At 39.0% G+C, this 14107-nt stretch overlaps 1 protein-coding gene across 3 annotated transcripts in view; it reads right to left on the bottom strand.

Annotated features, from left to right (window-relative positions):
* Window positions 1-14107, bottom strand: part of PCDH9 (protocadherin 9) — an 819791-nt gene that overhangs the window by 777648 nt on the left and 28036 nt on the right. The window contains exon 3 of one of the 3 annotated variants that reach the window (XM_026673484.2): window positions 2003-2240. The exons of the other annotated variants lie outside the window; for them this stretch is intronic. Coding sequence (XP_026529269.2) covers window positions 2208-2240 — 33 coding nt within the window. The 3' untranslated portion in view covers window positions 2003-2207. Of the gene's footprint in view, window positions 1-2002; window positions 2241-14107 lie in introns of those variants that run through there. 3 annotated transcript variants of the gene reach the window in all.

The following is a 14107-nucleotide window of genomic DNA, read 5'->3' as shown; positions in this document are numbered from 1 at the left end:
CACAGCTCTTAGGAAATGTTGCTTTGTGTTTGTTTATTAATGAAGTCTTTTTATAGTTAAAGTTCTAACTATACTAATGTTGTGATTTCTATATTATTATTATAATTACTATTGCTTTACATCTAAAATTCAGAGGATAGATAGATAGATAGATAGATAGATAGATAGATAGATAGATAGATAGATAGATAGATAGATAATAGAAAGAAGGAAGGAATGAAGGAAGTGGTAGGAAAAGAAAGAAAGAAGAATATGAGCTATATCTTATTGGGAATAATAAATTAACTCTTGTAACACATAGCCAAATGAAAATATGAATCTTAGGGAGTAAATCCTGAAGAAATAAAATAAAATAAAAATGGTAGGTGCTTAAAATAACAGAAAAATTCAACTGGAAAGTCGCTGGCTGTCATTAACAAACCCTTCATGGCATAAGGCTAGGTTATTTGTGAACCACCTATATCCAGTTATTTCTGCCTATCAAAAATTTTAGAATAAAAATCTAAAAGAAAAATAATAATCATAGAACCATCTATAAACCACAAAAGATGATGAAACCAAGTGCCGGCTTGCGGGAATACTGTAAGTTGTTTGAAATCTCCATCCTAGCCCTCTGCAAGAGGGCTGTGTAATGTGTAAAAAGTAGAGGTGGGATTCTACCGATTCTGTCTGGCTCTGTAGAACCGGTAGCTGCCCGAGGCTGGGATCAAAATTTACATCCTCCACACAAATTCTAAGGACAGGACATGACCTTTAGGACGTAATAGGATTAACCCATCACTATTAGAATAGCAATAGACACCAGGCTCACTACACTGCATAATTGTTGTGGTTCGCCGGCAGCCAGTGCAGCCGGCAGCAGAATCGGACAGTGAGGAAGAAAGGGAACCAGTCAGGGAGTTTGGAGAAGACTTGGACGAGGGTCCTGCATCCGATGGAGGGATGGGGCCAGGACCATCTGGGAGTGGGGTGCTGCCTTCACAGCCTTTGAGTCTGGCAGCAGTGTGCATGTGCCCAGAGCTGCTAGAAGGCAAGAGCAGCTGAACCAGAAGGGGCGACTCGGGAGTAAGGCTGGGAGGTGATTGCCCCTCCCATAAGGGATAAGAGTCAGACATCAATGATGAAATCTTTGCAGGAAGCAAAGTAGTTCGATAGATTCCGAGTCCTCCTTGAAATTCTGTGTACTCTGGTCAGTTTTTTTCTGGTACTTTGATCGGTTTCTGTTTTAATTAATTGGATACTTCTGTCTTTGGCAACATTCCACAACACTGAAGGGCGTGTGCTTATTTTGGGGAACTGTTTATAATTAGTTCTGGCGGGGAATGAAAGTAATTCCCAGCATTGCAATAAAATAGGTTTTGCTTTTAAAACAAATTTAATATTAATTCCGTTTGATGAGGCTTGGGTCAGGACAACAATCCCCTGCAGCATTTTAGAAACTATATAAAAATCCTTGCACTCATCAAGTTAATTTGTCAGTTGTCCCAGAACCACATGCTGATTCTGCTCATCAATAAACAGAACCTTTCTTTCCAATCGGCCTCCATTTTATTTCTGGCATGGAACTGAACCAGATAGATTCTTCTTCAAACATTCCGACATTGTGATGGCCACCTCTTCTGCTCTGCAACTTGCATTGTTCAGCTTAGTTGAATGACCCCAGGTATTAACATTTTCCAAAAAAAAAAAAAAAAAGGTCTTCTACATTACTTTTTATATACATGTTGTTTTTACTGCTATATGTAACATGATGTCTATATTTAATCTAAATTTCAAGGAGTAGGTGATTTTTTTCTAATGGGGAATACTTCAACCTCTTCTCCACTATCATGAAATTTAGTGACGAAGTCAAGGCTACTAGGTGCAGATCCTTCTCCATTGTGGCCCCAATTTTTTTGAACTAACTTAACCTGGATAGCTCTCTGACGTTGGCTAGGCAGAACATGCCAAAGTGCTTTCTAAAATCATTTAAATATATTTCTTTATTTATTTGATTCTATGAATGCCCATTTCTCCACAATGATTCTAAAGGCTTACAGCATATAAAAAACACAACCCAAAATGACATCATAACAGCATAATTAACAAAGTACAATTAGAACTGCTAATTGTTATTGAGTTACCTTTAATTTATTTACTTTTTTAACAATGGTTCTACTTATCTTGCTTATGTAGTTGTACAGTGGACATTTTATTCCTGGAAGCTGTTAAGAAACCTCAGATTGTGGCAGTCTGAAAGCCTAATAAATAAATTATTATTAGATTTTTTAGGTTATAAATTATGTATAATTATGATATTGTGTTTATTGCAGATTTATTTGGATACGAGCTCCCAAAAAAAAAAGCATCTGAGTTGGGCCAGGTTATATAATAAAAAAATGTATCTGGAAATGAATAGATTCTGGGCCTGTATTTGACAGAATCTGAGCCAAATGCCTTCCAATATTCTTAGCATTTTGAAAGGTTATAGATCATGGTGGAATTATTGGACCACTGCTAAATATTATGCTTGTACCCTGAGGCAGATTGAATCTGCTCATTTCCCACAATCTGTGGATTCCCCACCCCCCACAATCAGATGACATTTTAAAGAGAGCATTTTCAAATCCAGCAAAACAGGAGGAAAATAAGAAAAAGGGGGGGGGGGAAATAGTCCCCATGAGTATCACTGGGAATGTTTGCCACACAACACTTCCACTAGTTTGTAAAATTTACAAACATGGCGGAACACTCATTACCTTAGCAAAACTCTGTTTTTTGCAATTAGCATAAATAACATCCTGACAAAATGGGCATTAGGCTGAAATGCCAGTGTAGCTTCCAAGCCAAAAAAAAAAAAAAAGTGTTGGAGGAAAAACTTGGAAAGCTTCACAATGGCAGGAAAAGAGAGGTCAAACTTTCCGGCTCCATTCCCACTTTTCTTTCCTGCTCATACCATACAGCGCCAGAAATTTGGACTGCAGCAGAGAAATGACAGACTGCTCCCCTCCCTTAATACTTGTCTCTCCCTTCCCAATACGCTTTTCCAATTCTACTTGGTTCGATATGGCAGATTTTTCATTTTCAATTTCAGTGGTGATTGACAAAATCTGGCCATAGGAATTACCCATTCATTGGACCACAGGAGACAGAATGATAGGAAACTACATTGGTAAATCTCAGTATCTTATAAGACCAATACTGGTCTGGAAAGTAATATTTTGAGTTTTGGTAAAGAAGGCTACCTGTAAATTTTCTGATTCTGATCCCCTCGGAATTTCCTGTGAAAAATGTCCAACCAGATTCTCAATAAAGAGTAACTTCTGTGCTAAAAATAAGAGTTTTCAGGCCCATTGTTCTGGGTTTGCTTGAAGGTATAGCAAGGAAAGACAGAGCAACAGAAAGGAGTGGCAAAGGAACAGCAAAGTAAAACAAAGCCATTGTCGAGCAGGTTTGTTCCAAACAATAAATTTGTCAATTTTGTATATATAATAATGAACCCATTACTTCTGAATGTACCTGTCTATTAGTCATGGAAATCAAATGTTGCATATTACCTGTGTGTAGTCTCTCTCTCTCTCTCTCTCTCTCTCTCTCTCTCTCCCCCTCCCTCCCTTCCTCTCCCTCTGTGAGTGTGTGTGTGTGTGCGTGTGTGTGTGTGTGTGTGTGTTTATATGTTTCTTTACACACCTAAAAATAAACTCATACTCTTTGTGACTGGTGTAATAAGCAGTACATTATGAACGCTTATCCCCTAATAAAGATTATTAGTTTTGAAGTTCGTAGTAGATACCATGACTAATAAATTGAAAAATACTCCCTTTTTTTCCCCAGAGATGTAGCTGATATGGGAGGGAACATCTTATCCTTTCTACATAGTTTTCTACAAGCAAGAAGATGTATTTCTTCATTTACATAGAGATCCCCAATAATGTTGGATGTGAATTTACCAATATTAAGCAGCTGTTCAGGGACATTTGTTCATAAAAATAACAGGGACTGAATTGTTTCGATTGTTTGTTTCTTTGCACACCTCTCTCCCTCCCTCTCTCTCTCTCCCTCCCTCCCTCCCTCCCCTCTTTCTCTTCCCCTTACTTACAAGGGCAACAAGGCCAGAATTTATCCTACAAAATGTGGGTTGTATTTATGTGGAAACTAGTAAGATATTTTTTTTTTTGAATAAACATTATTCCGAATGAATTAGTTTTCAGAATCAATCTAATTTCCAGCCTTAAAACCACAAAGCTGAAGATTAGGAAATAGCACAGAGCTGAACTTCCAACTAAAAAAAAAAAAAGGAAGAGGCCAGCCAACATAGAAATTTAATTTTCCCATCTTACCAGAGAAGTTGCTTCTCATTGCTACCATGTTTAATTGCCATATTTTACATAGTGAGTGAAAGCCAGCCAATTTTCTGCTGAAGAGTTGTACAGTAATGGTAACACAGTAGGGGCTATATGTGTATTTTTTGTCTATAGCCCTGTAGGGAATAAAACAAAATATCAGAATGAGAATTTTTTTCTTTCATTTTCTAATCTGCAAAATTAACTGTTCAAATCAAAAGGGGAACATTTACATACCACCAATTCCATTCTGAACCAGAGCAAACAGACTTCTCAAAGCAGAATAGCAGCCAAAGGGAATTCAAAATACTCCCTGAATTAATTTGAGGAAACTTCCTGTAATAGTAGTTACACTTGATTTTATGCTACAGTAGTTTATAAGGCTTGTTCATTCACAAGCAAACGGTTTAGCATATTAAAAGGGTATCATAGCACTTAACCTCATAAAAATGTACAATATCAAGTTTGATCTCCTTTTTCATTATGCTACCACTAAGTGCAGTAATTCTGAGATAATAATAATTAAAGATTCTCCAAACGGCAAAGCAGAGATAGGAATTGCACAACTAGGCTCATGTAGGATTGTACGACAATGGTGGGGAAAAGATCATAAATGCTTCCACACAGAAAATGGAAACGCCAGGAAGACATTTTGAAGCTAAACATTTTCCTAGAAAACCATTTAAAAAAATGGGCTAAAGCCTCGATTTAAAACACAAGACAGAGCAGTAGTAGGATAGAACATGTACTATTTTTCATCCTTCATAATTCAGAACCCTGGTAGCAATCAAAGTCACACTGTTTAAGATTGAATGTGGTGTCTAAATCTTTTCAAAAAGTTATCAACATATTACTTTTTTAAAAAAAAATTACCAGAGGAAGGGAAATTGGGAGATACATAGAGAATAATCTATTTCAATTCAGAGTAGAGCTGGAAGGGACCTTGGAGGTCTTCTAGTCCAGCCCCCCCTGCTCAAGCAGGAGACCCTATACTATTTCAGACAAGTGGCAGTCCAGCCTCTTCTTAAAAACCTCCAGTGATGGAGCACCCACAACTTCTGGTGGCAAGCTGTTCCACTGGTTATTTGTTCTCACTGTTAGGAAGTTTCTCCTTAATTTCAGGTTGCTTCTCTCTTTGATTAGTTTCCATCCATTGTTTCCTGCTTTGTCTTCTGGTGCTTTTTTATGTCAGCTCCTCAAATGCTGGAATACTGCTATCATGTCACCCCTAGTCCTTCTTTTCTCTTGACGAGCCATAGCCAAATCCTACAACTCTTCAATTTTACTAACTACTCTAATTGTACAATCTTACTAACTACTCTTGAGCTAAGCCGAATCAAATTGAACTGAGTTGAATCTTGTTTTGTTTCATTGTTTGTTTTCCTGATCCCACTCTCTCCAAAATGCGTATGTCCCCAAAGTTTGGCATTCTTAATTAAATTAATGCATCCAACAGCAAAATACAGCTAGCCATGACTCACATTTTCAAATTCTGCACCACCGCACCTCCCCCAAGCTAAAGTCTCCTTGCATAAAAAGAGCCTTGGAAGCAATATTTTGCTCTCATTAATCCACAGACATTTGATTTCAAATCAGATTGCGAGCCGGCATAACATCTTTGCATTGTTACAAAGGAGAACTGATTTGATTAATCAAAAAGGCTTTGATTTCTCTTCATAATCACAGGCTCTAATGGTGCCAAGCAAACACTTCTCATGCAATTTCCACCACTAATATTCTCGTCTTCCTTACGTTGCTAATTTTTTTCCCCTTTGAAAACAACAGTTTTACATTTCCTCCAATTAATTATTCTGCACTGCATGGAGTGCTCAGAGTCTTCACATGTTGTAAAATCTGGGTTGTGTCCATTGCTTTCTAATGGGCCTGCCCTGTGGTAAGACATTCTTGTTGAGTAGATAAACTGAACATTAAGATAATTAGACTTTCTGAAAGAAGTTTGAAAATGATTAATGACAAAGAGGGTGGGGGAAAATCAAATGCTTGAGAGGATTAGTTCTTTTCTTCAAAATACAAAGGTCTTGCTGAAGTCTTACCATAACACAAAAGGTTAAGAGCTAGGCCAAGTTCAGCTGTACTAATTCCATTGGCTTTGCAGCTGAAGCCAACATTCTTAACCAGAGATAGTCCTATGAATCATCCAAAGTGATTAGAACAAAAAAAAAAAAAAATGGAGTGGTTGTGGACAGTGATGCACCCAGCTTTACAATCTGACTACAAAGTGAAAGATTAAAGCAAAGGTCTGTCGGACCTGCCACAACTATGACCTCTAAGTAAAAAATGATCCTTGGCTCAGTTTGTTGAGAAAGGTATAGTTTATTAGAGGTCAAGTGTACTGCACTAGTGCAAAGCCAGAACTGAAAATCGCTCACCAAAATCCCTAAGTTCTACTTTCCTTCCCTTAGTTGTGTCACATTGCCTGCCCCAGTGCAACCAATTAAGTCCAGGCAAGATGTTTCCCTAATGGCTAGTCCAAGCATAGTTTAATATCCAGCCCCCTTCTTTTTCCAACTGGGTGACCTTGAGGCAGCATGTCGGGGAGATACAGCACTTATTTTCATTTCCCGAAGCATTCCCCTCTTCCTTCCTTTTCCCCACAGTTCATGGTAGTGTGTCACTGCATAGCAGTGAAGCATAAGTAAGCACAAGGTGGCAGATGACAAGGTCTTCAGAACACATAACTATCCACCCAACCATGCCACCTACATATTTCTCCACCTTCATGTGCTCCATGTTATTGGGGCTACAGAAACACATGCTGCCTGTCAACACCTCCTTAGTGTGCATTGCAGTTCAGGGGAAACTTTGAGTTATGACGCCAACATATCTGGAGCTCACCAGGTATGATCTATATCAGTGATTCTCAACCTTTTCTTCATCAGCACTTTTGTGACTAAAGACCATGGCCACCATCAAAACGTCACGTAAGATTTAAAGCACTAGACTGCATCAAGTCTTCATGGACCCCAAGGTTCCATGGACCACAGGCTGAGAACCTCACTACAACTGATGTCATACAGCAATAGCGCTTAGACTTATATTCTGCTTCACAGTGCTTTTATAGCCCCCTCTAAGTGGTTTACAGAGTCAGCCTATTGGCCCCAACAATCTGGGTTCTCATTTTACTGACCTTGGAAAGCTGAGCCAACTTTGAGCTGGTGAGAATTGAACTGCTGGCAGATGACAGTCAGCAGACGTAGCCTGCAGTACTGCATTCTAACACTGTATCGCCATGGCTCATGTCATTTTCTCAATCAACATTAAGGCAACATAACTACAATTGCCTGCCGGAGGCATCTGACAGAGCCAGCAGATCTCTGCAGAATTATTATTATTATTATTATTATTATTATTATTATTATTATTATTATTATTATTATTATTATTATTATTATTATTTTAAAAAGCAGCAGTTAGTAAGGAAAATTGCCCATTATGCTTAGGCTCTCAACCTCTTTTCAACGTTCTGGGAAGTGTTACTTTGAAGATTCCTTTATCTTCTACTCTAATATTCAGTGATCTTACAATTCTCTTTTTTCTCAGGGCAATCTCAACCACCTCTGTGCAGTAGGAGTAAAAGATATTAGATTCAAGCAATGGGTCTTTAGGACAATAGACAGCTGAAGTCAGTATTCAACTGAGGCAGCAGCTTTCTTTGGGAGAGGGGTGGAGAGAATGAGGAGAAATGTTTCAACAAAGTATCTTCTGTTGTAGTACTTGACAGCCCCTGCTGTGGTCCAGTTCTTTAAAAAAAAATAGAAGAAAAGAAGGAAAACATCAACAGGGTATCTTTATTTCTGAATCTGCCCCCCTCCTGTTTTCTCTTTTATGACTGTTTCAATTCTCTGACTGACAGGTTGCCTTTATGTTTATAGAATTCAATTTTGAGCAGCGGTGTGATTCAGCCAGTTAGGGAGAACCGTTCGTTAACTTTCTGAGCGGTTTGGTGAACTGATTGTTGGAATAAATCATTAGGGCAGAGAACCGGTTGTTAAATTATTTGAATCTCACCACTGATTTTGAATATGCACTTGTCCCTTCCACAAAATCATTCCTTTTTTTCCTCCCTCCCCAGGCCGCCTACCTGGAAAATTTGGGGAACTCTGGTGTAGTTCACATACCTCTGACTTGATTCTTAAGGAGTGAAAAAGAAGGAGCTCATACCTATTCAGCAAGGTTGCCTGGATGCCCATGTGCTCAGGCTGTGGCTTCATAATAACTCAGGAACAGCTTGTTCAAAAGAAAAAAAACCAAGGAAGTCCAGTTGCCTCCTGAAAAGGCCTCTTTGGGACAACCATGACCTGGATGACTGAGAATCTCTATAAACTTTTAGCTATACAATTTGGGACGAACACCCTTTGAATGGTGTGGGAGTAGGAATGGATTTCCAGAGGGAAAAAATTGCAGATGACAGGAACTAGGAGCACCACTCAGGTGATCCTGAGGACACAGATAAGCTTCCAAGTGGCCTCAACAACCCTCTGAAAGGATGCAAATGACCAACTGTCTGCAAGGAATATAAATCCTTCCACTCCCCACTATCCTGTCAGAGCTGTAGAAGCTTCTTGGATGAGACGCTAAATGTCTTCAAAAGGGAAAAAAAATAAGAAAGTCCAGTTGCCTCCTGAAAAAGCACCTTTGGGACAACCAGGATCTAGATGACTGAGAATCTCTACAGACTTTCAGCTTGTGAATAGTACTTATTTATTTAGAGAATATATATGGCTGCCCCCTCCCTCTCAGTGACTCTGGGCGGCTTACAAAATATAAAAAGGTACCTAGGTAATTGCATACCTGCTTTGCAATTCAATAATAGTGCCTAGCAGCCTGACTTAGCTGGCCAAGTTAGAAAGGAAGAAGTACACCCCTGGTTTCTATATTCCCACATTTCTTAAATTGGTTTAGGCACCTTCCAGAGACTGGGACTCAAGAGCAACACTCATTATCGGAGCAATGAAACCGGATCCAAGTCATTTGCATTTCAGATCAATCACAGGGGTTTAGGGAGGTGAAAATGAGCATTTGCATTTTAAAGAAACATCAGCATTCATTCTACATTCCAAAAATATAAACACTGCCAAGCTCATTGTCTGCTTCACTGAGAATCTGTGATCAACAATTACAATTCATAATACTGCCAAAAAGTAAAGAGCATCAGGAATATACAGGAGGCAATTGTGCTCCTCTCTTTCTGACCCCTTAGCTCCATGCCTTCCTTCCCTTTAAGCTGGGAAATTGGATCTCTTCTCTGGAAAGCAAAAGCATTGTGGGATATTTGGGTAGGATTGGGAAACCTATGATAGCCATCAAGATCTGTAAAAAAAAAAAATCATGGTTACCTTGGCTAAATCTCGAAAGAGGGGCACATTAATGCCAAAACTAGGGGTGAACTGCTGGGAGTTTGCAGGGATTTGGGGGGAGCCCCTAGCTAAGATTCTGTTCAATTCAGAGAACCCCCAAATCCCACTCTTGGCTGGCCCCACCCACCCCTCCCCTCCCAGGAGTCCCCATGCAGCCCGTTTTGGATGCAGGTAAGTGCAGGGCACACACGGAGGCTTGGGGAGGGTGAGAAACGGGCCTCTCAGAAGATTGGGAAGGCCAGAAATGGGTCTGTTTCTGGCTTCCAGTGGATCTCTGGAGTCCAGGGAGGCAGTTTTCACCCCTTTGGAGGCTCGAGGAAAGCCTCCGGAGCCCAGGGAGGGCAAAAGCACTCCCCCGCCATGGTTCAGGAGGCCAGCTAGAGCACACCCACCATGGCCACGCCCACCCAGAAACTGGGCAGAGAACCCATTGCTAAAATTTTTGAAGCCCATCCCTGGCCTAAACTCTTTATCTATATTCCTAAAAACTGGATGTAGCAAATGGATCCCATTTCTTTAACTGTAATTTATTCAAGTGAATTAAGGTTTAGTTTGACCATGAAGAATAATCCAACCTGATCAACAGCCAACAGAACCTCTGTCTCTATCACCTCTAAATACCCTAAAATTCAACGACAGTAGAGTCTCTGCCATCTCGCTTGAATTCTAATTAGAGATAAAATGATAGCATCATATTTTGTTTACCACTTTTGCAATCGTACAATTTGTTTCTTTTGATGACTAATGGAACTGCCTAATATAGAAATTATGGAGTGTGAACTCATTCCAAGGCTCCTTAGTTATTGCGCTTTAAATGTGGGGCCTTGCATGCACACAAACACACCTTTACTCCGATATTATGTGGACATCTGCATTTTGTTTTGATTTTTTTTCCCTCTTCCCAGTCATGCTGGATACGTTTCCAAGCACTTTTGTGTTCACCCAACCAGTAATAATGTATTACCTAACCAGCATAAAACCCAAAATACATATCAAATTACTGAAATGTGGTTTGCAATCGATATGCATTAACTACAGAGAGGTGCTGGACTTTCATCACTTGCATGTCTGCAGAGACATTCCTGCCTCTCCTTTATTTTCATGGTGCTTTGAGACAAGGTGTATGCAGGTAGTCCTCAATATACAATAGTTCATTTAGTGACCATTCAAAGTTAAAACGGCAGTGGAAAAAAATGACTTATGAGCGTTTTTCACACATACAACCATTGTAGCTTCCCCACGGTCACATGATCAAAATTCAGAGGCTTGGAAACTGGTATTTATGATGTTTATGTGATTCCTGATGAGCAAAGTCAATAGGGAAGCCAGGTTCACTTAACAACCATATTACTCACTTAACAATTGCAGTGATTCACTTAACAAATATGGTAAGAAAGGCCGTAAAATGGGGCAAAATTCAGTTAACAACTATCTCATTTAGCAGAGCTCAGTTGCGGCCGACAGTGGAGGACTAGCTGTACTCAATGGTACCAAGTAGTGAGAACCATCTATTCATGCAAGTAGCCATGGCGCATATGTAACAGATTTACCACTAGCATGTGAAAATAAACACACTGAATCCCAGGAATCAAACAAGCTGGTCCACCTGTTTTACACATCTTTCTTTTTTCTTCAAATGGTAACATAAGTCAACAGAATTATTTGTGAGGCCTCCTGATTTTGCTCATCAGAAACAAGCCATATTTTTCCTCTATGTAGAACTGAAATTAGAAATTATATTCTAAATTCAGAGTGCCTTGTATATCCCCCTTCCAACACGACATACAACTGACTTGCAGGCAACATGCTCAAGAGCAAAGGGGTTATTCTACCATAAGTTCAACCATAACGTTGCACAAACTTTTCCTGCTGAATTTACACAACTGTGGCATGCTTCATCAACCATGAGTGAGCAAGACATAGCTTAATCCGAAATGAGATCCTTTGCAAACTGGCAAACTGAATGGGTATTACTGTTGTCCTAATCTACTTCCTAGCAAGGATTTAGGGAAAATGATAAAGAGAATATCTTTACAAATATATAGTATACAGTGATACCTCAGTAGTCACCTGCCTCAAAATTAGTTGAATTTGTTTGACATATTGTCCCGGTACTCATTGTTTGTTGAGTAGTTGATGGGCTGTGATAGGAAGAGTGGAAGAGCTGTGGACAATGGACAGGAAATCCACCATGCTGGGAAGGTCATTAAAAAGGAGGGGGATGACCACACAGGGTGAACAGGAAGTCGGCTCTGCTGGGAAGGTCTCTACAAAAGAAGGGCCACAGAAGGTGGACAGGAAGTCGGCCATGCTGGAAAAGTCACTAAAAAGGAGGGGGATGACCACAGAGGGTGGACAGGAAGTCAGCCATGCTTGGAAAGTTGCTGACATAGGAAAAGGAACAGACAGAATGTTTTTCCCAGCCCAAACAAAGGGTCACATGGTAAATCACATGATTTGGTTGGGATACGTCCTTTTTAGTACTCAACGCACCTCCTGGAACCAATTAATGACATGTACCGAGGTACCACTGTGTTTTTGTTTCATTTATGTTCAGTATCTATTATCAGGATTCTGATAATTCAGATAACTGGTCCAAAGTTTCTTATGTTGAAATGACAAACATAAACTTCAGGCCTTAGCAAGCCTTTGGAGTTTTGGAAAATTCTGTAAAAAAAAAACAAAAAACCACTACATACCTACAAGTTAGGCACATGTTCAAAACCCCAGGATGCATGCATGAGTATTTTTGTAACTTCTGTACCTTAGCTACTATTGTGTGTCAACAAGTCAATTTTTATTCCTAGTAACAACATAGATATTTTTTCCATGATTGCCATGATCTTTAAGGATTACTACAACTAAAGTTTTAAAGAACATTTAAAAAACTCAAGTGAAATACCAAGGAGAAAATATTGTCTTTTCTTTCAGAACTATGTTGTTATCTGCTACACAAAAAAGCTTGTTGTTCTTTTACAGCAGGCAAATTGTTCATAAAATACATAGAGTGTTAACTATTACTATTGAAGTTTCTGCAATAGATCAGAATAAAAACTGAGGAATATCTTACTCAGAGAAAGATGGAGCTGCTATGATGACATTTAAAAGAAAATGTCCATGTTTGAAAAGATTTATTTTAACTTTCAAAGGATAGGTGATACAGGAGCTGGATTATTAAAGAATAATACTTTTTGTTAATCTCTTTAGCTCACAGTATTAAAAGTTAATTAAGTATACTTTGCCTATGAATAAAGAGATCACAGTTTACATTAACTCTTCAATTGTCACCATTGGAAAATCAGTGTCCTGTTGGATTAACCAGATATCTACACAATTCCTTCTTCTGGTTGGGTTTTTAAGCAAAAGAAAAAGGGTTACTAGTTCTCTAGTATTAGAACCCTACTTGAGTTTAGTGTCACAATCCTGGTTTTATTTATTTCAATTTGTAAAGCCAATCACCAGCATGCACAATTAAAAACTTTTAATCCTAAAGTTTATGTGGTGCTTTAATATTGTGAAAACTCAAAGGCCATTCTTCTCTGCATCTGCTGAGGTTTTTCAGTGAAAGTCACTTAAAGAGAAATGAAGGATGGGTGTGAAACGCTTCAACAGAACCACCTGTGAGGATGTCATGGTAAATTTTAAAAATGGTTATTATCTTGCAAAGAATGTAGAGTTTAAAAACCAACCAGAATGAAATCCCTGATGCTAATCTTCACACAATACCAAGTATGGTGTGCATCCTTTAGAAAGCATTCAAGAACATCTTGGTCATCCTGTATGAGATTGTGCTTTCTGCCTGTTTGAGAAACCATTTGACTTGTGAATTCTAAGTTATTATGAAATAGAAAACCACTAAAAAATTCCCTGGGCTCTGATGGACCTTTCTACTACCTTCCTCTGAGTCCTATAACTATACATCTTATAGAAAGTAAGTATCAGGCTCAAAAAAAAAAAAAAAAACAAGAACCAAAGTAGTTCAAATGAGTATAAGTTTATTCCATGCTAGCTTTCTACAAGAATCTGAACTATTAATGGTTAAAGTGAATTGGTGATAGATAAGAGTCAATGGAATTCAAGAAGGGTCATGCATCTTGTGGATGCAAAGGGACTTCACACTGATGACATGCTTGATCCTTCCCTTGGAGTCAGTTTGATCATCTCCTACAATATGATGGATCTACCCAGGGTCAGGATTCAGCCAGTTCTGACTAGTTCAGGTGAACCAGTAGTTCCGGCGATTAGTTGGCCCCGCCCATCTGCCCCTGTCCTAGTCTGTCCTATATTTCCATATATATTTTCATATTTTGCAGTACAGCTGATTCATGCGGCACAGTGGATTGCCGCACCTCAACTGTTTTACTCACCAGGGTTGCAGCAGAAGGTAAGTTTTAGAACTGAAAATGG

Source organism: Notechis scutatus, chromosome 5 (assembly GCF_049901735.1).
Source record: "Notechis scutatus isolate UNSWTSFEM ecotype Mainland chromosome 5, rNotScu1.2, whole genome shotgun sequence".
Classification (NCBI taxonomy): domain Eukaryota; kingdom Metazoa; phylum Chordata; class Lepidosauria; order Squamata; family Elapidae; genus Notechis; species Notechis scutatus.
Note: the sequence above shows the minus strand (reverse complement) of the source record. Positions and strands in the feature narration are given on the sequence as shown.